We start from the raw sequence: 24,242 nt of genomic DNA, 5'->3' as shown, positions 1-24,242 counted from the left end.
GTGAAGCAACACACCATGTGCATTCTAGGGCCCCATGCTTCCTGCTTGGGGAGTCTCCGCGAAAGCCGCTGCAGTGGTATACCCCTGCTGCTCCCCGATGAGAGCGCTTTTTTGCTTGACAGGAGGCGCTGCTAAGTTTACTGTAGACGTCCAAGCAGAACCTCTTAGCGCCCGTATGCTCCTGCGACAGGCCTGTGCGTGCTGAAACGACTTTGGTAGCGCAGGCCGTGTGGCGTGTCTGCACCGCTTGGCTAAGGGTGCTAAGGTTTTAGCGTGCTCCGCGGAAACGAGCGGGAACGAATTGAGGGCAGCCTACTACGTGCATCCCCTACAGCTACCGCACACCGCGTACACCCAATTTTCTTGGGGGCACTTTGGCTAGCTGGCTGCCTACCGGCAGCTGTATCTGCTTGCGTCTTCCACCTGCTCGCATTGCCGTTACCGCTTAGTGTTTTTGCTGCCGCGTATCAGGGGAAGCGCAGGCACACCCAGTGCAGAACTAGAAAAAATCTACTGCATTTTTTGCTCTCCTTCGCAAAACTCGCCGGCGTTGCTGCAGCGTTAGCCAAGAGCCCTGAGGAGGGCAAACGGCCTCGTCTGCAAGAACGCAAATCGCGTAGAAGACGCCGTCCTGTCTGCAGGCATTGGGAAGAGCGACGTTTCGAGCGCATGCCGCCCTCGCAAACGCTCTATTCGGCACCCTTTTCAAGTGCCTCAAAGAATCTCCTAAGGCGTTGAGCTATGACGTCTCCTTCCTCCTCTTGTTGCCGAGTTGCACCAGCGAATAACCCGTGTTGGGAGGTGCCTTGAAGCCCCAGTGGGGGAACCGTCCTCTCGAGGCTCTCGAGCAGCCAACGCGGTAGCAGCCGTTGAATGCGAGGCTCATCGTAGCGCCGATCCACGAGAAGGATGGCCGCAAAATCTTTGCTATGGCGAATAGCGCGCCCTATTGTCTGGTTCACAGTTATCATGCACTGCAACAAGGCGTAGTCGACGTTCTGCTGTTGTGGGGATGCCTGCATTTGTGCCGCGTCGGTGTCACTGCCCGACGCGGCCCTTCCTCCGCCTGCTGCACCCTGCTGCCGCTGCTGCAACATGAGATCCTCGTAATGCTGCCTGTGCAGAGTAAAGACGGTATCCTTGATGGAGGGAAAGGGCAAACCCACGATAACAACGAGCCGCGCAAGTGCGTCTGCAAAATTGACTCCTTCACTAAATCTGCCTCCCATGACGCAAAAAAGGAAGGTGGTTTGAGGCTGGGAAGGCGAACTCTCAAAAGGGTCACCTTGACCTAGAGAATCCTTCGAAGCCCCCAGAGAAATCGTGCAAGAACCTCCTAATTCCTCCACTCGCCTCCTCCGCTTTCCACCGTCGTTGCCACCCTCTGCAGCACCTCCCCCCGAAACTGCCATCTTGTAAAGGTGCCACAGCGTCCCCCCGTGCGCCATACAAATCCCTGCAGAGAGCAACCCGGAGGCGAGAAGCAACGTGCCTAAATAGGGGGAGGAATACGAGACGCAAGCTTCTTTTTAGACAGTAAAAAAGCAACTCGAGGCAGAAGGAGACATGCACGCGCATGCACGCACTCAGGCGTACAAGCAAGCAACAAAGACAGTTGGGAATGCATACGGGAGAAGGCCCAGGTCGACAGGCACCAGAAAAAAGCTGAAAATCACAACTTGCCAAAGACTTAAAGAAGCACAAAAAACTAGGCGAACCTCCTTCTGTCGTTGAAGGGGTAGGAGAGCGTTTCTCCGCAAAGAATCGACCTCTTTTCTTCAGCTCTGCGATGAGCGGTCCCGCTGCCGCCAACGCTTCCCTCGCAATTCCTGCAGGGGGGGAGGTGGCGGCGATTGCGAAAGCCAGGAAAGACTGAAGGACAGCAAAGGACGGAAAAAATACAACAACCCCACCACGAACAGCAGCCGAGGCATCGTGTAGCAGGCGTAGCAGTCCAACAAACTGGAGGGATAATGCATGCCGCTGCATGTACTCAAAGCAGAACGGAGGCGAATCAGCCACTGCGGCACAATAAAGACAGCAGCAGTGAGACGAACAAGACACTTCTTCTTCTTCCTGCTGCCGACGATGCAGCAACAGCAGCAGCAGCAGAGAGAAGAAGGGGCATGATCTTAAGCAGAAGAGCTAGCAGCACCTATAATTCGAGCGGCAAAAGCATCGGCTACATGCTCATGCATGCCACATCGCCGCTGCAGCAAGACTTTACGCAGCAGCTCGAGAAGAAAAAGCGAAAACAACAGCGGAAGAAAAAGCGGTGTCAACAGCAACAAGACATACATACATAGGCATACATACAAACACACACGCACATATGCATGCACACAAACCTACATACACACACTGCACCTCGAGAGAAACAATGTGCCGCCAGAGGCGTCAACGCCAGCAACATCTGCAGCAGCACAAACCGCTCACCCTTCGAGATCACTAGGCCCAAGACTCTATTCTTGCTAGCCACTGGATTCGCAGAAAAGAAGACGCTTTGGGAAGGAGCTAAACTCCGTGTGAAGCGCAATAGAGACGCAAAGGGCGACAAGGTTCCTCCCATGACAACCACCAAACGACTCGCGTTCACTACAGCCGCACACAAATACACAAGGAGATATGTAAGCATTTATAGATCTATAGATTTAACAAAATCAAGAATCTCTAGCCCTGAGCTGTAAGTCACGAATCGCTTAAAAACAGCGCTGGTGTCTCCTGAAGCAACGCACATATAGGCTCAAAGGCTTTCTCTGCACAAAGCACACAAATAAACAAGTAGTACACACAGACACATCCACACAGACACATCCACACATGCGCAGAGGAGAGTAGACTCTTTGGCAGCTCTGACGCCTAAGCCTGGACGCCTTTCGCTTTTCCAAAGGTATGTCGTGTAAGAGGCCTAAGGGGCTATTTGACGTCTTAGATCTCTCACCTGCAGCCACGCAAACAACCTCGACTTTGCAGCAGCAGCAAGTGGTTGCGCCTGGTGTCGCAACTTCTGGTGCTGGTACTTGAGATGTGGCGGCAACGGATGCAGATGCAGCATGACTACCCCCCCTTCTATCCTGACAAGCTTTAGCAGCACCTCGACTACCCCCTGGTCGGTGGTCATTTCTGATGAGGATGCGATCTGCTGGATCCATTCCCAGCAGCGCGCAAAGCAAGCTCTTCAAGTGGTATATGCATGACGCCTCTAGCATTTCACGTTGGTGCTGTATCTCTTCCTGCTGGCGTTTGTGATTGCGATGCGATGCGAACCCTCTTGTTTTCTGGCAGATGGCTCGCCTTCCGTCCGAGAGAAAGGCGATGAGCTCGTGGAAGTCGAAGCCTTCAAGTTTGAAAAGCCGCAAAAACGCGGTGGGTGTCAGCACGACTTCTGTTGCGTTTCCATCTTCTTGTATTGTGACTGCTGCGGCTGTTTCGACCGTTGCGTTTGCTGCTGCTGCTTCCGTCGGGGTCTCATGTGCAGGAACTGAAGAAAGCGCAGGAACTGAAGAAAGTGCAGAAACTGAAGAAAGTGCAGAAACTGAAGAAAGTGCAGAAACAAGAGGAACTGCAGGAAGAGCAGTAGCAGTAGGGACTGAAGGAGTTGCAGTAAAAGCAGGAGTTGCAGAAAGTGCAGTAGCAGTAGGGACTGAAGGAGTTGCGGTAACAGCAGGAGTTTCAGGAAGTGCAGTAACAGCAGGAAAGGCAGTAACAGCAGAAAGTGCAGTAAGAGCAGAAAGTGCAGTAAGAGCAGAAAGTGCAGTAAGAGCAGGAGGTGCAGAAAGTGCAGCAACAGCAGTAAGAGCGGAAAGTGCAGGAACATGAGGAATTGCAGTAACATGAGGAGTTGCAGTAACAGCAGAAAGTGCAGTAACAGTAGTAACAGCAGAAAGTGCAGTAACAGTAGTAACAGCAGAAAGCGCAGTAACAGCAGGAGTTGTATTTTGTAGGAATTGGCGCATGTACCGCGTGTCGTTGATTGATGCTGCTGCCGTGACGGCTCTCCGTGCCGCTGGGAGGAGGCGCTGCAACAGCAGCAGAACGAGTTGAGTCCTTTAACGAGGTGCTCCGCAAGCCTCTTGAGCTGCTGCAGGAGATGGTGGCTGCGGGGGGAGAGTCGCTGCATGTACTGCTGAATGTACAGATGGAGGAGGAGGGAGGCTGCATGCGCAGAGCGGTGAGTCAGCGTAGCTGCCTTGCTGCTGGCGAGGGCGTCCGCAAGGTGGTGAGCCTCGTCGACACACAAGACGGAGTCAACGAGCGAGAGAGGAAGCGTCTCCACAGTCTCTCCTGGAGGCGGAAAGGCTAGAGAGAAAGGCATGAGCACGACGTCGGCGTGTGCCGCTGCGTGGCGACAGGCGTAATACGGACAGCCCCCCACGCAGACGCCTGTGCGGCGAAGATCTTCGATATCCAAGGGAGCAGCAAGTGCAGCGTCGACAACCTTCTCGCGCTGTTTGTAGAAGCTGCACAGTCCTCGAGACACCAAGTAGGCACACTTATCCCCCATGTCTGCGCTGCTAGCGGCAGGTGTGTGCGCTGTCGCTGCTGCTCCCGCTGCTCCGCAGACGTCCGGATGAATGCAGAGCTGCTGCCTCCCCGCCGCGACAACAGCGACGAAACGCTTCAGCTCCGTCTGCTTCGCATGCAGCTGCAACAGCCGCACCTCTCCGACGTACTGCTGCAGCTGCTGATGCGTCCTCGTGCAAATCAAGACTTGGGGCTTGCGGAGGCGTTCTTGAGGCTTTTCCGCCTTCCCACGCGAGAAAGCCTCCGGAGACGCTTGGAAAGCGTCTGCACAGCCAAGATGCGTGGCTTGCCCCTCCGCTGAAGCGCCGCGTTCTTCGGGTGCAAACGAATCTTCGTCATCATCTTCTTCGGGTGGATTCTGCGAACGCCGCTGCTGCTGCTGCTGCGCGTGGCGCTCGCTCGCTCTGCCCCTGCACGACGTGTGGCGCTTGGAGCACACAGACAGCCGTGCATTCGGAGGCTGCTGCCTCTGCTGCTGCGCAGTCGCCTCACCAGCTGCAGCAGCAGAGGCACCAGCCACTGCCCGCTCGGCGGCTTGTCTGAGTCGCTCTTCTCTATCGACCAAGAACTGGCCTACCTCCTGCCGCTGCTGCTGCTGCAGCGCCTTTTTAATCCAAGGGGGCGGAGCTGTTTTGGAGGGCGGTGCTGCAGATGCACCTGCCACAGCACCTCCTGCTGCAGACCGCTGCCGAAGCTGCTGCAGGAGCAGCTCCTCCTCGTTGCGCTTCAGCCACAGGACGGAGGGGCAGAGCAAGGCGAGACTCTTCCCCCCACCCGTAGGCATCTCGAGCGCTGCGAATTTCGTCCCCTGGGGGCCCCCCCCCTCGAGGGCCCCCCAGAGTGTGGCCATGAACTGCCGCTGCGGCGCATACGGCGCATAGGGGAATCCAAAAGTGCCATTTTCCTCTTCCGCTGAGGCTGAAATAGCTGTCGATTTCTCAGGAGATGCATAGAGTGCAGCAGGAGGCAGCCGCCTTTCATGTCTAGCCTGCTCGCCGACACGCGGCCCTCCAGGTACACCCGACAGCATGTGTGTACAAGAGGCTTCGTTCGGTGCCTTTTGCAAGGGCTTCAGATATCGAAATAACCGCGCCTTCTACTTATAGAGAGACCTCTTTCGCAGCGCCTGCTGCTCCCAAAACGGGAGAAGTCTTATTTCAGATGCCCAAGACGCCTGCCACCAACCAGGGGGGCCCCCGGCAGGATATTCGACGTGCGTAGAGGGGGGGAAGGCGATCCTTCTATCTCTGCCTTGGGCATTCAACTGCAGCAACCACGCCAGTCTTCTTGATTTTTTACGCGTTGAAATGCTTATTATTCGTCAGCAGCCAAGACACGTGCAAGAGATTACTCGCGATAGGCCTCAGGGTCTGCGGGAGGGAGAGGAGGGAGCGCCTCTGGTGTGGTGGTGGAGACGGTGGGGTTGGGGGCCCCACCCCACCGTTTCCACCACCACACCAGAGGCGCTCCCTCCTCTCACCCCTGCTACACCCTCGCCGATTCTCTGTCTTCTATGGCTCAAATTGTGTGCCTATTGGCACTCGACGCAACTTGAAAAAACCTTCCCCGGAGAGAGGAACCCCTCCGTGCTCTCCACCTCCACCACCGCTCTCAGCCCGCTAAACCGAAATTTAGGCGCAAGCACGCGCCCAATACGAAGGCTTCATCTTAAATTACCTACCTACCTTCCATCAGCGAACCGCTTTCTTTGGAAAGAAACACACATAATTCAGTGCTCTAGCCTGTCTCCCTAAAGAGAAACGGCCGTCTCGCACACATAATTCCAGTGCTCTAGCCTGTCTCCCTAAAGAGAAACGGCCTTCTCACGCCCCCCGTGCAGCGAAACATCGCTGGCATTCCGCGTCTTCTACGCGCCTCACCCCCCGCCTCGTACGCTTTCTGCTGCCTAGTGGGGTGACCTCACAAACTGCTGTTAAGGCCCCTTAAGAAGAGAAGAGGGCACAAGTTTCCGGCGGCGCTGCCTGCCCGTTTTGATGATCTCGAGGAGGCGCACCGAATCTCTGCGTGCTTATAGAGCGATCAGAAGGCAGCCCCTCCGTCCCCCCCCTCCCCGCTCCCCCACCTTCCTACGGGGGTATTGAGCCAAAGCTCCTTTCGGCAGCCTTCGCGCGTGCCTGTGTATTTAGTAGGCTCGCAACAATAATCATGAAGGGCCTCGAAATTCGCAACGGGGCAGCGCAGGGAGAGAGAAGAAAAGAAGCGCTTTTTTCAGACGTTAGAAAAGAGTCCACTCGCAGCTTTAAACGCCACCCGTATCTCCCAGAAGCAGCCAGAAAGAGCGCCTCAGACACCAACAAAACTCTAAAAGGCCCCAACTGCCGGTGCCTTCCTGATAATTCGTATTACTATCCGTCTGCCCCTGCATACAGGCGTCCGACCCCTGTGCATATCTTTGCTTTTACTTGATTTTCGCAGCACAGCCAAACAAGGCTGACTCTCATGCCCTATGCTGCGCAGGCTGGATGCAAACAGTTCGATTTTGCGGGGGGGGGAGAAGGGGGGCAGACCAGCGGCCTGCTAGGGGCGCAACACCGAGGGGTGGCAACCCCCAAAACGCACATACGCATGCATGCGTATGTGCGATTCTTGCAAGGGTGCTCGAAGAGCCTTTGTCAAAAGAGAAACCTCAACCCTTTACGTCAGACAGACACTGGAGCTAGCGCACGCCCCCGCAACCCACGGTATTTACACTCAGAAGTAGTTGGTGATACCCCACAAGGGAACCAGAAAGGAGGCCGTGAGGACGAAAGGAAACAGGCGATCGTACACCGCCCCCGACTGCAAGCGTTTTCGCAAACAACAAACGCAACGCCAACAACATAAAACGGCGGCATGCGGCTCAACACTGTAAAAATACAAAGGAAAGGCACAAAGAAATCCGTCGACTGAGGAGGGCGCTATCAACGTCTGCATGCTAAACCGTGAGAAAATCCCAAAGCAACACGCGCAATTCTTTAGACCCTCGTGCAACGCGCCTTAAACGCCGCCCGCGGCGGCGCCTCGCACACACAAACTGTTCTACACATATTTGTACATCAATACATACATAAAAATACATAGGTACATAGATACATATACATATATATATATATAGACCACACATACGCACGCACGAACACACACACATATATACATACACACACATACGCACACAGGTACACACATCCGTACATATATACAAGTACACATACAAAACACACACGTGCACACATATACACACATATGTACACATACAAAACACACACGTGCACACATATACACACATATATATACATACAAAACACACACGTGCACACACATGGACACATACATATATAAAAATACACATGCAAAATACATACATGCACACATATGTACACATGCATATATAAATACAAATACACACACATGCACACATATATATACACACAAGTACACATACACGCACACATATGTACACATACATACATGTATATATGTATGTACGAAACACACACATGCACACATATGCACACATACATATATACATACAAATGAACATACATGTGCACACATATGCACACATACAAGTACACATACAGACACACACCAATCCCTGGCACGCCTATCCCTCACACTACGCGCAGAAGAAGCGCGCCTTCCCAAGCGCGCGCGAGTGTGAGCACTACTCTTACGTAGGTGTTGAATTTGCTGTCGGTGGAAAGTGTTGGCGTGCGGGGTGCCCTCCGAATACCAGGAATTGGCAAAGGAGCCACGAAGGAAGACGCAAGAGCCACCTGAGAATTCGAGGGGGGGGTGGAGTGGGAGAGAGCGACACCCGCAAGCTGAGGCACAGAAAAGGACAGCATCCCGCGGAGAGCGTTCTTCTTGAAGCGTCTCTGCTTTGACAGCATCTACGGAAGAAGTTTTTGAACACGTGAGGAAGCACCAGCAGCGTCCAAGACTGAAACGCGCGTGCAAAGCAGCAGCGAAGGGCCCGCACCAGAAGGGAAGGAGGAAGCCGCACAAAACGGGGGAGAAGAATCGTCCCGACAGCGTCCAAGGCACGGAAAGAAGACGCGCGTGTCTTAAATATATGTGTGATGCATAAGTGCAGAGAGAGAGTCGTGCATTATCGGATTTCGGAGTATTGCGGGGGAGCTTTCGAGGGAAGGAGGGAGCGGCTTATAGAGGCGCAAAATATTGGAAATCAAGAGTTCTCAGAGTGCGCAAGAAGGCCTCTTGTAGCGCGCGCCTCATGAAGGAGGCGGATGAATAGACAGCACACAGCACGGCGTCGAGGCGGGGAAACCCCAAGAAACAGCACGTTGGAGAAGAGAGAAAAGCGGCGCGCAATAGAACACACGCAAAAGAGACTGTGCCGAATGCCAAAGAAGCACAGCACTTTTCTGCAAGGCTCTGCAAAGTCAAGAAATACACTTCTGAAGGCCCCTCCTTTTGGTATTCCTCACCTTCTCCTCAGGAGGAGACGCTGGGACTGCGGATGTGGCAAACGGGCGGGCATGCTGAGTCTGCAAGACCCTCCCCACGCGCGCAAATCTGCTCAAGACGGCGGGATGCATTTCCGGTGAGGCGAAGGAGGAAAATACAACGAGGCAGAAGGGGCGCCGCAGCCGCAAGCGCCGATGCGGCAATGTGGCTAACAGCGGGCCGAAGCGGCGGCGCAAGAGATCAGCGAAGGGCTCAAAATCCCTCTGATTGAAGGAATGCAAAAATATTTCTCATTTATAAAACGCACAGCGCATGTCCGCTCGATCCGGCGAAGGGCGAGGATACACCCGATGGGCAAGGGCATGCAGCCCCTTTGAGGGTGGCGGCAGCGATAGGCAGCTTCCCCTTGCTCATGGGCCCCAGATCCGAGTAATTCAGTGGTAATTCGAGGCGTAACAAAGATTTGAGCAGGAAACGTCATGAAATAATCAGAATAACGAATTCGGTGCCTCCGAAATAATGCGCAACACGCTCTTCTCGTGAAACAGGTGCTGCTGCACATTTACGGACCAGAGTAGCCCGAGCGCACTTTCGCTCTTCGTGTGCAACAGCGATCTTCGCTTCCTTCTACGTACAAAGCACCCCTAAAATTCCTTCAATGTGGTATAGTTCAACATATTTGTGCCATTTTGACTATGGCCGCGCAGGTGTGTGCATATTACATAAATATGTATGTTTGTGCGTGTAGCTACATGCGTGTATGCTCGTATTGCCACATTTGTGCATGTGTGCCTCGATGTTTATATGTGTATGCATACATATGTATATATATATGTGTGTATGCAGTTATGCACAGCATTCAAGATGGTTGTCCAATGTGTTGTTCGCCTTCTGCCCCGTTTCCGTGGACTTGTTCCAAAGAGCACCTCTATTTTACAGACAGTAAGACATTCTTTGGATGTGTCGCCTAGCTTCTTGAAAGAGCTCTTGATGGGGGTTGCAGAGGCGGCTCCCCCCCCCCCTTCCCCCCCCCCGCTTTTCTCTCCATCATCACCCTTACGCCCCTAGGAAGGGTCCTTCCTTCCCTGCGCTGTACATGTATACATATATATGTAGGAAGCGTCTGCATATGTATATATATGTAGGAGGCGTCTGCATATATATACACATATATATATTCCGACACGTCCGTCCTTTCTTCCTTGCAAGACCGATCCTCTCAGCCCTTTATTCCGTTGAAACTGTTCTCACAGCGGAGGCCTCTGCAGCCGCCAACACGATGGACCTGCAGCTTAGTGCTCGCAGAAAAGACTCCCGCAGACTTCAGTTGTATCGCTGCAGCACGACAACTGCGGCTTCCGGTGAGCCCTTCCGTTCCCTAGGCGGCTTGCTTGCGATCCGATTTTCGCGTCTTTTGCACGAGAAAATTTCCGGCATGCAGCGACGCACTGCAACTGCGGCCCCTGCTGCGAAGTTTCTTCTCTGCCCTTAAATCAGGTGGACGTCGTGCTTGTTGGGCACATACCCTCCGCGTTGCTGACGCGCTACAGACAGGTAGTAGGCGTCCGCCGCATCCTGCACTTCCCCGATGACTCTCTGGCGCACTTGCCGGCTGATGCAAGCGCCTCTCTGCTACGCTTTTTAGCCGCAAAATACAAGGCCAAGGTCCTCTGCGCCGTAGCAGGAACTGCAGGAAAAGACATCCTTCCAAGGCTGGGGGCCCTGTTGGATATTCAGCCGATAACGGACGTCGTGCGCATCCAAGTGCGTGGGCTCGCCTTTCCATGATGCAAGCAGCTCTGCGAGTATTTTTAGAGGCGCACCTGGGTAGCATTGGGCCCCCGTGTGTACATTCCCCTTCCATCGACGGCCCCTGCCTTGTTATCCTGCCCCAATCCGCGCTGCAAGAGCCGCACAGAAGGAGGCTCTGCTGCTTCTCTCTCCCTTGATCTTCGCCCTACAGGGGAAAAATTCGGCTAAGGCGCTAAAGTGATGCCATATTCATATTTTGCGCTTCGGTGCCTTCAAAAGGACCGCTGTCCCCCCCAACTTGAAGGTATCTCTCAACCTCCTCTCTGCGTGTCTGTCTTTGCCTCAGGATTTCAACACCTTTACCCGCCCCATCTACGCAGGAAACGCCCTGCAGACTGTGCAATGCCAACAACACCCGAGGGTGCGCAGGTGGAAGAAGGGCGCTGTGTTTTGCAAAGAGGCCCCAAGAAAAATATTCCAGAGGCCTCGCGGAAAGGCTGGTGCGGGGGAACTGGGAGAGGGATGACTTGCAAGACGATGAGAAGAAATCCTTCTAAGGACGCTGTGGCTTCTTCTGCCACCCCTTTGCGTGTGCGCTTCGAGCGCTAGAGTTTGCAAGTTGGGAGTGACTGCACAGAGCGCCCAACCATCTTCGCGTTCGCGACAGCTTCAGAAAGCGCATGCGTGCCCTGCTGCTGTGTGCAACTTCTTCGTTGGCGGCAAACGGACTGCAGATCCTCACTTTCCGAGCAGCAGCCTTCGCGCCGTCGGAGCTCACAGACACCCCATGCCCCCTTGTAGAGATCAACGACTTTCATGAAAAAACGCGAATTGTGAGGAAAAACACGTACATTCCCGACTGCAGGCGCAAAGCCAGCGAGCGACTGCGCAACAACGCATAGCTCTGGGGGCTCCTCGCACGCCTGTTCGGGTCGTTGTGTGTCTGCTGCACAGAATTTCGTGGAGGAAATCTTGCAGGACTCTACGAAGCCGCAGTTGGGAAGCGCTCAAATCGTAAGGCGAATGGGGGAAGGGCAACCGGAGAGCTCTTATTGAAAGGGAGAGGGCAGACAGGTTTCTCGGGGCCGCCCCTTCGGCTACCGAGACACGCAACGTGTTAGACCACCGACGCGTTTAGTGACAGCTTTGCACATAAGGTGGCGTAACAACTCCGGGCTTCCGCGTGTCTCTCCTACGCCGTGTCACGCTCCTTGCCAGCGGAAGTGCCGTCAAAAGGCGTACACACACAGATACGGCTCTTGAAACGCAGCATTGATCTTCCCAACCCCACAGGCAGAGGGCTGTGCAGCTAGAGCTGCCTTTCTGGGGGCGTGTGTGTCTCTATATTTGAGCCACCCTGATGCATTCTGGCTCCAGAGAGCTTTTACAGCGCACCGTTCCGGCCCGTTTTCTCCCTCTAACCTCTGCCAATGTTTCATTGCCTGCCGATTCAGCTGCGCTTCGGGGTGTTGGAGCCACGCACGCACGAAAGTTGGCATGTGCGTTTATTGGCCTGCTGCGTCCTTTGCCCCCTTTGCATGCCCTCCAGGTTGTCAGTGGCGGCAGAGGATTCCGCTGCCGTGAGGACTTTGTGGGTTTGCTAGAGCCGCTACGGGAGAAGCTGGGTGCCGCCCGTGCGCCTTTCCCCCCTCCTCCCTTCTCTTGCGCGCACTTGCTAGAAAAGACTCCCCGCACTAAATCGGCTAGCGGAACACGCCAACTCGAAGGCTCTATAACGAACGACACAGCACCTCTTGAAAGGCGTACATAGGTGTATATGTATATATTATATACATCTGCATGTACAGGCGCATGTGTTTGTATACATGCATATTGGTTTTGTGCATGTGATGCGCGCATTTTTATGGACGAGGTTCATGCGCGGTGCCTCCTGCAGTGGGCGCCACACGGGCTGCTGTGGATCTAGGATTCGTGTCGAACGACCTCCAAGTGAGCAGCGCAATGTGGACAGCAAGGCCACAGGGCACGAGCCGTCGACCGTTGGTAGCGGCGCACGCGTAGAGAGCCACGCACTAGACGAGCGCTTCACGCGCCAGCCGAGCGCTTCACGCACTAGACGAGCGCTTCACGCGCTCGGCCAGCCGGAGACCTCTCCTCCGTGCCACCTCGCATGTCTCTCTTTTCGTCTGCTTCACGCGTGCCGCTTCTTTTTCGCAGGTCGGACAAACAGGCAAAATTGTGGCGCCCAATTTGTACATGGCGTTCGGTCTCAGTGGCGCTTCCCAGCACGTAGCTGGCATGCGCGGCGCAAAAGCTATCGTGGCCGTGAACAAGGATCCGGAGGCCCCAATTTTCAAGGTAACCCTTTCCGCTTTGCAGCCGTCACCGGGCGCAGACCTCTCTCTTACCCTGCATGCAGCAGTTAGCGCTTTTGCGTATCTGCCCCTGGCGCACTCTCCCCATGCACCACCAGCCCTCTGTATGTACGAAGCCCGCCGCGCAAGCAAGCAGCACAGCCTGGTGCGTGCGAGGACTGTCTGCTCTCGGCGTCTCTCTCGCGCGAGGGCAGAGAGGCCCCCTGGACGCCTGCGCGGGAGACAAAGGGGAGACACCGAAGAGGGCGTCGGGTTTTTTCTCCTCTTTTTGCACCTCCGCACACCGCCACCGCCCGAGGGGGCCCCTCCGTCCGTCGCCGCTTCCGGCAACCGCCTCACCACCGCAGAGCCCGCGTCGAGCAGCAGCGCGTTTTTTGTTGCATGCGGGCTCCTCTCAGATATGCGACTTCTACTTGGTGGGCGATATTTACAAGGTGCTTCCGGAGCTAACGGAGAAAATACGACCGCAGCAAGCCCCCAGTGGGGCCGCCACAGGCCCCTGATTCCTCGTGATCTCGACTATTCTGCATGCAGAGACTCGCCAAACGCGTGCGTCATTCCTTGGAACGACTCGGAAGCCTCTAACGCCGCTCTCGGCGATTGCGCGCACTCTCCTACACCCCCAGTACATATTTCGCCCCCGCCTGGCTAACGAACACACGGACGTGCGCGCAAAAGACGCCCGTCACGTTTTTCTTTGCATTCCACGAGGCCGGCAGCTTTTCGGCGTTTTTTCCAAAGAGACGCGTGCGTGCATCCGCTCGACACCTCCACAACGGACGTCGCATCCCCCAACTCAGCGTCCGCAGGCAGAAAGAGACACCTCCTCGTTCGTTTCCTTTTCCTTCTTCTTCGCCTCGTCTTCGCGTTGTCGTTGAATTGCGGTCGCCACACGCCACGTCCCTCAAAAAGTAAAACGGCCTGAGGAATACATATAATGTGACGGTCGTGGAGAGAATCACCCGATTATTTAAAAGGCCCCTATGCATGTGCGCATCCGCAATTGCATTCATACAGTACAGTATTGGCACGCGTCTCGCTTTGGGGGTTCATGGAGGGAGGAGGCCGCTCGGAAGTCTTCCCTCAATAGAGACAAAGACGCCTTCAAAAGCCAAGTAGTGATCCATGCGCTGGGGTTCGCCTTGGCACTCGCTATGCGGTATTGTTTTGCACGCAATTTGCTCGCCTTCGCGCTCGTCGCTTGGTGTTTTTGCTTCCCTCGCGGAAAAAGGGGAAAAGGGAGGAAGCAGAGAGGGCCGTCGACGTCTTCTTTGTCAGCCAGCAGACGACACCGCAGCAGTGCGCCGCAGTCCGCCCCTTCAAACAGCGGCGCTCTTCTTCACAGGCACCGCCGCCACCAATTCGTCTTCTTCGCCGCTATGCAACGCCCAGAATTGCATGCAGAAACGAAGGCACATTCGACAGCCACCAGATAGATGTACCCCCATTGCATGTGGCGGCGGGGAGAAGGAGACGGTCTTTTTTTGACGGATTTTTTTATCAACGCGTTGAGTGGCCCTCCGCGCATTTTTATAATTGGAAGCCTGACTTCTCTCTGCGGCGAGATGGCGAAATGAACGTCTTCGCGCGCGCATAGATATACATAGAGACACATACAAGTAGACACCCATAGACACATGCAGACACACACCTTCCAACGGAAAGTCAAGACAAAGACGAAGGAAAGCCAAAGCGAAGGACGGGTAAGAACTTCCGCTGAAATGCCTCATCTTGATGCCCAAATTCTGCTCTTGACGCACGCAGCCTGAAGCGAAAAATTGCTTTCAAATAATTACGCGCCGCCACAACCGACAGAATGGCGTCCTCCACGCGCCGCCGCTGGTGCATGCATACAGCCGTTCCTCCTTGTCACGGGAGGAGGAAGCGATAGGGATGCCTCTCTACGGCGTTTGAAAAAACGCCTCTCCACACGCCTCTTTCGCCTCATTGCCGCCTATCGACACTCGAGCAAAAGCCAACGCCAGCAAAATAGGAGTTTCCTAAGAGGCCAGCACAGCGCAGCCCAGTTGCACGCGTGTTGCTGTGAAGGAAACACCCCCATGTCGGTGTTTCCTTCACAGACAGCCTCCGCCTTTTCCGCCTAGGGGAGTCGACGCGCGTCTGCCTTCTCGCCCCTTCCTCCAGCTGCCGGTCCACCTGGAAACAGCTGCTCGATCAGAAAAAAAGACGGAGGCTTCACAATGAGCTGCCAACACTGCAGGCATCCCCCCGTAACGACGAGGCAACCAGGGAGCCTTGCGCCACAATAGGACGCAGGAAACTTCCTGCAGTCCACTCCGTGGTGCTCGCACGACGCGAATCGCTGCGGGTGACGATGTTGTGGGTGCAGCTCTTTCTGCACCTGGGAAATAAGAACGGGGGATGGAGCAGCAGTATTTCTCCCCGCATGTGACGCTTGCCGCAGTCTTGCGGAGGAAGCGCCCAAGCTCCCTGCCTCGTGCTCCTGCCTTTGCGCAGCAGCACCTGCAGTACCTGCAGCGAGCGACGACGCTTGGCTAGCCGCTTCTTCAGCCACTCCGCTGTGACTTACAAGCCGCGGATTTCTCTCCGCACGCCGTTGGAGCCGCGCTGGAATGAACACTGGTGCCGACGGATTAAAGGTAGACGCACTAGGGAGCTTCCCCTTAGACGCCTCCTCTCTGTCGATTGCACCGACGCTGCAATTCAGAGAAGCCATTCGTGCGTTGCGCTCCGCTTCTTCGGCCTGCTGCTCCGCGATCCCCCTTTCTTCAACATGCAGGGGACCAGAGACTGCGCATGCAGAAGTATTTGCTGCTGTCGGAGCGGCAGACGTGCTGCCGCGGTGCGCGGCAGCAGTCTTTTCAAGATCGCGGGCAAGAGATGCCTCTGCCAGCCACACCCTCGAAGATTGTCTTTCCGCGTCGCCAAAGGATCCCCGCAGCAAAACTGCGCTGCTGTCTCGCGATGCAGCCGAACGCTCAGCATCTGAATTCTCTCCTACACGTCTCTCGCCACCCTCGTCGCTCTGCAGACGCGTTGCCAAGACTCCTCGCGAATTTTCCGAAGCAGCAGCCGCCATGCGCACAGAGGCCAATTCCGCCTTGGCATCAAACGCTCCCTCACTGCTGCTGTGCTGCACTATGCCACACGGCAATCCGCCAGACGTCACAGTGGCGACGACGTTTTGACAACGACTCCATTGCAGATCGCTGGAGCCGCCACACGGGCTCCGCCTTACGGCATTGCTTTCAGAAAGCGCAACCTCCTCTTCTTTTTCCTGCTGCTGCTGCTCCTGCTCCTCCTTTTGCTGCTGCTCCTGCTCCTCCTTTTGCTGCTGCTCCTGCTCCTCCTTTTGCTGCTGCTCCTCCTTTTGCTGCTGCTCCTCCTCCTTTTGCTGCTGCTCCTCCTTTTGCTGCTGCTGCTCCTCCTTTTGCTGCTGCATATACTCGTCAAGTGCAAACGGCGGCCCTTCTTCAGTGGCTTCCCTCAAGTGCGATGTTGTTGACGTCACTGCCCCCAGGAAGCTCGTGCAATCGTCTTGTGCCGCCGGAAATCCAGGAAAGCAGTCTGCAGCGACCTTCAGCTCTTGTGGCTGCGCTGTTTGCTCCAGTCGCACTCCGACGTCTCTTTGCCCCCCCGACGACGCCAGGGGGAAGCCGAGAGCCTCCGTGAGGCGCGGAGTGCATGCAAGCGCTGCGATATTCCCCGACATCACGCCCTCTAAAGATCCACGCATGTCCACGTACTGACCGCAAGCCGAGCAACCAGCAAGCACGCGCTCTTCCGGCGCGCTGCACACATCCCAAGGCGGTGGGAGACGCATACCCCAAGACAGGAAATACTGGCAGTTCGCAGCACTCTCAAACACGGCCTGGAAGGCGGCGTCCACAACAGCTATTCCGCATGCCGGAAAAACAAAGCGAAGCTGCTCTTGTTGATGCGGCTCCTGTTGCTGCTGTTGCCACAGCTGTTGTTGATGTGGAAACTGCCACTGCGGCGGCTGACAATGCGGGAAGGCACCAGATCGGCGCTCGAGCACCTCTTGCTGCACCGCATACGGATGCAGCTCTGCTTGCAACGCAGCCGGCTGCTGGTGGCAGAAGGACGTCCATGCTGGTGGTGCCTGAGCCTCTAGTGGGCTCTGTGAAGCGTGTTGCTGCCAAGAAGCGTCCTGCTCGACTCCTCCACCTTCAAAACGCTGCTGCTGCTGGCGTTGCAGCTCTCGCGGAGGCTGCTGCCGCTGCAGTTGCTGCTGTCGCGCAGACAGGCGCTGCTTGCCCGCAAACAGCAGCGGCTTCCCGTTGCCTGAAGTTAGCGAAGCCACTTCGTGAGGCAGCGTCCGCTCGGCATGCAATCGATGCAGCGGCTGCAGCGCGTCTCGCGAAGCCTCGGATGCCTCCTGCTCGCGCCTTCTATCTCCTGCAGACGGCCGCCTCCTCCTACGCTGCTGCTCTCGCTGCTCTTGTTGCTCTCGCTGCTCTTGTTGCTCTTGCTCGTGTTGCTGCTCTTGCTGATGTCGATGCTCTTTGAGAAGTCTCCCGTCTGCTCGCTTCTCCCCATGCGTCTGATGCTGCGGCTGCTGCTGGCGTCCGTCTGCCTGCGCAGCCCGCGCTCTGCGGAGAGACTCCTCTGCAAGAATATCCAATCGTGCCTGCGCCAGCTGCTGCTGCACCTGCTGCACGATTGGATGCTGCAGCCGTCTTCCTTGCTGCGTTTCTCCGCAGACTGCCGCTGGCTGCTGCTGCTGCTGCTGCTGCTGCTGCAACCCCTGGACTAACGGCAGCAGCTCCTGCTCCTGCTGCTGCTGCTGCTTCTGCGTCTGCTGCCCTTCCTTCAGCTCCCCCGAGAACGCTGCATCATCCCGCTGGCATCCGGAGGGCGTCGCACGCACAGTCAGCCGCGTGCCGCTAGAGTGTGCATGCCTCTCCCCAGCAGTCTCGACAGGCAATGCCAAATCTCCACAAGAGGGGGAGACAACGGCGGCGTCCACCCGAGCACCACTGTGCGAAGCCTCTACCGACTCCACTTCCTCCAACACGCAACCTTCACCCCTGCGGGGTGTCGTCCTCGTGTCACTGCTGGAACGCAGCCTGCGGCGAACTTCTACAAGGGCCTTACTCTCACGCGGCAGGGATGCTGCATCTCCCACTTTTTGCCAGCACCTGCTGCTCCCGCTGACGAAGCCGCTGCCACTTGTGCTCCCACCGCGAAGAGACCCTCCTCCACAACAACTCCTCTCATAGCTCCTCCTCAGCGGCAGTGCAGCCTTTAGCTGATGACCGCCTTCGCGCCGAGCAGTCAGCGTCTCGCGCCGCCTCAAGAGAGCCTGCTGCCGCTGCCCACTTGTCGCCGTTTCCGCCAGAACCTCTTCTTTGCCGTGCAGCTGCTGCCGAAATCCTAAGCGACTCTTCGCGGTTTGGGGAAGCGCCAAACGCAGCGACGTCCTCGTAGTCTCCGACGCTGCCGCCTCCTGCGGAGGCGGACGCCGCTGAGGCACCGCAAGAGAGGCCGCTGCTCGCGGAGGCGTGCCGGTACCACTCCAAGTGCAATCCGCATGCAAAGCCTCCGCAAATTCTGCCGTCTGCCTACCATGGACTGGCGGACTTAACGCAGTGGGGCAGCACCCCTCATAGCTGCAGCGCCGCTTGCTTTGCCTCGACAACGACTCTGCTGCTGCTAGCCGCGCGACAGCGTCCGTTGCACCACCACCCTCCAGAAGACCTTGCTCTTCGAGGTGCGCCGCTGGGGTGACACAGCGCTCACCGTGTGGGCGTCTTCTTGTAGCGTCTTCTGGAGACTCTGCCGATGCAGCGTGAACGATTGGTGGAAACGCTTGCCCCTCTTCCTCGGAGGCAAGGCAGAGGCGCTCAACGGTGTGCCACAGGGCCGAATCACCTTCTCGCATCGCGAGAGGCTCCAGCCGATCACAAGGGTCGTCGTCAGAACGCTGCCCCACTTGTTGCTGCTGCCCCTGGGTTTCTCCACATCCCTGAGAAGACGTATCGGCGTAAGGGCCTTTCTCCTTCAGCTGATTCTTGAACGGCTGCTCCTGCGAATGCGGCTGCTGCTGCAAATGAGGCTTCGGCTGTCTACAGGCCTCCTGCTGCTTCTGCGCCTCCAGTTCGACGAGTTTAAGGTCCCCTCGTAGCAGCGGCGAATTCTCCCCAGGAGGCTGTCTGCTACTCGCTGTAGAGGTTTTCCTCTGCTGACCAGAAATCACGTGAGATCCGCTAGGCTTCGGCCTCATGCAACTTTGTACGTACAGCTGCTGGATCCTTCTCGGCCCCTGTTTTGGCTGCGGCTGCTGCTGCAAATGCTGCTGCACCGCCTCGCAATTTCGATCGATCGCCCGCCTTCTTCGGCCATCGTGTTGCTCCCTCTGCACTACTTGCTCCTTCTCATGGTGCTGCTGTTGTTGCTCATGGTGCTGCTGCTGCTGATTCTGTTGGTGCTGTTGTTGCTGTTGTTGCTCTTGCTGCTGCTGCTGCTGATTCTGTTGGTGCTGGTGCTGCTGTTGTTGCCCTTGGTGCTGCTGCTGCTGTTGTTGCTCTTGGTGCTGCTGCTGCTGATTCTGTTGGTGCTGCTGCTGATTCTGTTGGTGCTGCTGCTGGTTCCCCTGAGGGTTTTTGTTCTCATCGGCCTGTTCCGCGGACGGCCGTCCTTTCCTCCAGTGCTCTCCCGATCGATTTTGCCTCTGTGCAACCCCCAGCATCTCGTGCTGCTCCATCATGAGCCTGTTTTCTGAGGATGTCTCACTGGTACGTTTGCCAGGACCAGGCACTTCCTGGCGATGCTTGCCTTCCGGGGGAGGCGGCTCAGGCGTCAGGTGGGATGGCTGCTCAAGGATGGTGTTGAAACTCTTTGCCTGCATCCCACACCCTTTCTCCTGCTTCTCCAGTGCCGCTGTTGCGCTCTTCCGACACGTAACTAACGCCATTGCCTCCTCTCGAACAGACGCAGACGACTGCGGTGGCGTCTGCTGTTGCTGCGATCCTCTGCTCTGCCGAAGGGGCTTCCACTGCGCACTGCCACACGTTAGGGGGCTCTCGAGAGTGAGGAAACGCTTCTTCTCCTTGCCGAACAAGTCTTGCTCTTGTTCCTTCTCCTGCTGCTCTTGTTGCTGGTACTGCTGCTCTTGAGGGTGCTGGTGCTTTCGCTCTTGTTGCAGCAGCTGCTGCGCTTCCATCTGGCATTTCTGATTCTTTTTCTCGTTCTGCAGCTGCAAATCCTGGGAGTTCTCTCCTTCTCCCCTCTCGCTTTCGTCTTCTTCCTTCTGCCTTGGCTGCTGAGACGCCTTCAGACGTGCGTCTTGAGGCTCTGTTGGAACCTTTTGAGCTCCTGTTTCGTTGTTGAACCTTGCTGTTGCTGCTGCTGCCGCTGACGTATCCTCGCATGCATCCTCCGCTCGGCCCTGGGTTGCCTGCCGGCCGAAGAGCTGCGACTTCGCGTGTCGCACGAGAGCTGTGCGGGGCCGGAGAGGCTGTGCGTTTGCGTGAGTGTCTGCTTTCTTCCGCCGTCCCTCCCCTGGAGAAGGCCTCGTATGCTGCGCCTCCTGCAGCCTTTCGGTCTGTGCCTTGAATTCTTGCTCCAGTCGTGCTTGAATGCGTCTCTGGTGCTTCTGCAACAGGCGCTCTTCCATCCTCTGGAACACAGACTGGTGCTTGTCGAGCAGTTCCTCTTCCTTTTGCTGTTGCGCCAGCAAAATCCAAGGCCGCTCCAAAGGCGGGTGTTGCTGCAGAGCCTCCAACTGCTGCTCCGCCCGCCGCTGCACGATTTGCCGCTGCTGATACTCCTCTCTCAGTAACGCCTGCATTTCGTGCTGCAGCCACGCCTTTTGATCCGCGTCTTCAGAAGGCAGCACAAGCTGCCCGAAGGAAGACTCGCAGCCATCCGGCCACGATGGCAATTCTTGCGTTCTGCCCCCTCCCGCTGACAGCTCCAGCGAAGCGCATGCAGGAGGACTCTCCGCACCTCCTGACGAACGCCAGCCCCACGCAGCTTTGCACGACGATCCTCCAACGGCTCGCAGCCGCGCCTCAGACTCCCGCATCCAAGCTGCGCGCTCCCGTTGCCACTGCTGAAGTTCGTCCCCATCGCTGTCGAACGGATAAAAATGCAGATCATCATCTTCGCCCTCCTGAAGTGCATCAGCCGATTGTTCCTCTTCGTGTGTTGGCACATCTTGTGTTTCAATTGCGGGCGGCGCAGCAGCATCTGCAGCTGCAACTGCTAGCGTATGCGCATTGTCTCGCAGATTCACGTGCTCCTTCGTCTCCCGAGATGTTGTCCACACGCCTTCCTCCTGCCGATGAGGGGCTGCCAGCTGCCCCTGACTGGAGAAGTACTGCCTCTCCTCCTCAGAGCACCTTTGCAGGAGCTTGCTGAGAGACCTGCAACACGCTCCGCTACGCACTAATAGATGCTGCGCCTCCTTCTCCTCCCTCTGTTCCCGTCGGTGCGCGTTCTCCTGCGCGATCCAGTGGGCCTTCGACCCTTGCTTCGTGCTTTCTTTCTCAACGATCATCCCCCTTTTCACGTCGGTTCCTTGCTGCTCCTCGCGCATCGATCCTTCACCGGATGGCGTCTGATGCTCGCACGCCCTTCCCTGCGCAGACAGCGACTCGCTGCAGGAGAGTGCCGGCTGTGCCGCTGCTTCTGTGCGTCTCCCTCTCTCCTCCTGACAGTTTTCCCCGTCTGTCGGGGCAGTAGTCCACTCCGTTGGCGGCACTGCGGCGAGGAAATCCCACGCCTGCACCACTGCGCCTTGTGTCGTTGAAGGCGAAAAAGCCCCTGCAGAGTCGTGGTCGCGAAGACCTCGCTCCCTCGCGGGAGCCGCTATACGGCCGTCGCTGCCAACAGCGCAGCGCTGCTGCCGCCTCTCCCCCGAATTTTGCAACGGTGAGGCCGCCTGGGGAGTCGGCGAACTCTGCGTGTCGGCTGCCCCAGGCGTCGCTGCTGGCGCACTGGCCGTTGCAAAGACTTTCCGCGAAATTGGGGTCTGTACGACATCCAGTTGCACTGCGTGTGGCCTTAAGGTGTGCTGCTCTTGCCCGTTTCTCGCCGTCCAGCTGTCAGGCAGGAGAGAGCCGAGCAGCTCTGCAGATGCCCTTGCGTCCTGGCTCAGGCCTTCTTCTTGCGCGTTGTACATTTTCTCAGGCCTCCCCTCCGGGCTTGTGAGCGATGGGCGCCTCCTGCTTTTGCAGCAAGGTGGCTGCGACCATCCAGGCATCGGACTTTGCTGGGGAAGCACCTGGCAGGTTCCCGACGGACTGAGGCAGCAACTTGTGCCGCACGCCGCAGTCGTAGAGGCTGACAACACCCACAAGGGGCTTCCTGCGGTCTCCTCATAGGCGGGAACGGGCCTCGTAGCGCTCTCAGCAGCCTCTTGATTGGCGGCTCGACACGAGTCAGGGACGTCAACAGACGCTTCAGCCAAATGTTCAAGCGGAATCTCAGCCAACGAAAGACCAGGCACCGCAGGCACGCCCTCAAGCCGCAGCCCACTCCAAGGCGCCGCCACTGAGGGGCTCATTGCACTTGGCCCATCTCTTGGCCGGTCTGGAGGGGCAAGATCTCTTAGGTTGGTGGTGATGTTCTGGGATGCTGAAGCGAGATCACTCAGATCTTTGGGGTAGCCTTCTCGGTGTCTTCGTCCAGTAACAAACGCACTCAGCGTAACACTGTCATGCGATTTGCTCGCCTGTGAATTCTCCGGGGCTTCGCGCTCCACACGCTCCGCAGTCCACAGGTTCATGGTGTGTCCCTTGAGTGGCTCTGGTGCATGCGAGGCCGATGCGCTGCAGAAATGCCAAGGAGAACTACGAGAAGGCGGAGATGGAGGAACTGCTGAGTGGGGAGCAGCACGCGCCGGCCTTGTTGCATTCAAAAAGACTCCATGGGCTCCACAAACAGAGGCAAGAGAACCTCTGGATCCGGGGGCTTGCAGACTGGCAGTAGGCGGTGGTTTTTTTTTCAGAAAGTGTGCTGAGTTTGCATGCGGCGCTCGGCAGGTATCAGAAGAAATGGTGCTGGTATGCTTCACACAATCGTGGGCAGGTGCAGAAACAGCATAACCCTCTAGCATCCACCTGCTGCTTGGCCGTCGCAACCAGGGGCGAAATGCTGGGGAAGCCAAGGGCTTCATCTTTTCAGCAGACTCATTAGCGACTGTCTCGGTATTCCTGGCTCGAAGTTTGCAGCCTCTGTCTATTGGGGGCATATCGCATGGCGGGGATGCTGCGGCCCGTCCGGCGGGAGGACGACGCCGACTTAGAGTTCTGCATGCTCTCAAGCCTCCTCGTGTATAGACTGCCTTGTTCAAAAATAGGGGGTTATGCCAGGCGGCATGGTAAGAAGCGTCAATCTCTCCTGCACCACGCCTAACGCGCCAAAACGTTGTACAGGGTTGTGACATCGTAGTATGCAGATTTGGCTCACCTGCGGGTTCAAAACCTTGTTTTGAGTTGAGCCTCGTGCAGGAATACCTCGTCGCTTGCGTTTCTGACGCAAGGACTCGTCTTGCGTTACCACTTGGTCGTTCTTGGCCATGGTCATGAGTGGAAACAGGCTTCATGATGCCGTCCTTGTGTCACACAGCTTGTCTCGCCGCCGCCGTCACAGATTTTTTTCCTCTGACAACCGCGGGTCCACACTTTGTGATGAGCTGACCACTGAGAAGCTGCTAAGACTTCTTGCCTCAAGCGTCACCACAAAAGGCCAGAGTACAATTGATAAAAACTGGATGACCAAAGATGAGCTTCGTAATTCCCTTTTCTCTTCCTGTGACTATTGGTTTCACACTGCACCACTATGGGATGTAACATGATGACTGGGCCAAGCATTAGCGTTTTGTGAAATCGGTGGCGGAACGCCGGACCGAGGAAGCAACGAACATCATGGACAAAATTTTTGGACACGCAGTTTCACCCCGACTTTTAGCCTTCTTATTCGATCCTTAAACCCGCCTTGATGTGAATCGGTTTGCGTTTCCGCCGCTTTGCGTCACGTGCAAACATAAAGCCATGAAAACATGGTTCATTCAGAATACAAGTTACCCGCACAGGAGAAGGGGAAGAGATGAAACCATAAAGAGGGTTAGCAAAGGAAGACGAAAAATCTGAGAAGGCAAAAAAAGAAAAGATGATAATATGATGTCGGCTCACGAAACGCGGGAAAGTAATTTCTGGCAACAAGGTTCAGATACACGGTGACCACTGG

At 56.4% G+C, this 24,242-nt stretch overlaps 3 protein-coding genes across 3 annotated transcripts; 1 reads left to right on the top strand and 2 right to left on the bottom strand.

The window, feature by feature from the left end:
* Positions 1–689: 689 nt before the first annotated feature.
* Positions 690–5,554, bottom strand: LOC34623671 (ATP-dependent DNA helicase chl1). Its single transcript, XM_026336629.1, has 7 exons — positions 5,021–5,554; positions 4,021–4,894; positions 2,942–3,385; positions 2,736–2,756; positions 2,437–2,595; positions 1,719–2,021; positions 690–1,492 (listed from the first exon to the last, which is right to left on the bottom strand). Exons 1-7 carry the CDS (start codon positions 5,552–5,554, stop codon positions 690–692), a joined length of 3,138 nt encoding a protein of 1,045 aa, XP_026192414.1.
* A 4,680-nt stretch (positions 5,555–10,234) lies between these two features.
* LOC34617906 (electron transfer flavoprotein subunit alpha) lies at positions 10,235–13,546 on the top strand. The gene is made up of 9 exons (XM_026336628.1): positions 10,235–10,281; positions 10,397–10,509; positions 10,601–10,719; positions 11,054–11,207; positions 11,573–11,721; positions 12,257–12,341; positions 12,605–12,657; positions 12,886–13,026; positions 13,442–13,546. Exons 1-9 carry the CDS (start codon positions 10,235–10,237, stop codon positions 13,544–13,546), a joined length of 966 nt encoding a protein of 321 aa, XP_026192413.1.
* A 145-nt stretch (positions 13,547–13,691) lies between these two features.
* Positions 13,692–19,607, bottom strand: LOC34617907 (AF4/FMR2 family member 4; the record flags this gene model as incomplete). Its single annotated transcript, XM_026336626.1, is given in 8 exon segments — positions 13,692–13,946; positions 15,406–16,158; positions 16,315–16,896; positions 17,771–17,814; positions 17,817–18,187; positions 18,309–18,588; positions 18,675–19,014; positions 19,497–19,607. Coding segments are annotated over 8 exon segments (2,736 nt in total), but the record flags the coding sequence as incomplete, so codon positions are not given.
* Between the last annotated feature and the right edge of the window lie 4,635 nt (positions 19,608–24,242).

Source organism: Cyclospora cayetanensis, unplaced genomic scaffold (assembly GCF_002999335.1).
Source record: "Cyclospora cayetanensis isolate NF1_C8 unplaced genomic scaffold, CcayRef3 CcayRef3_contig_14, whole genome shotgun sequence".
NCBI lineage: Eukaryota > Apicomplexa > Conoidasida > Eucoccidiorida > Eimeriidae > Cyclospora > Cyclospora cayetanensis.
The sequence above is the reverse complement of the archived record's forward strand: the minus strand, read 5'-3'. Positions and strand labels throughout refer to the sequence as shown.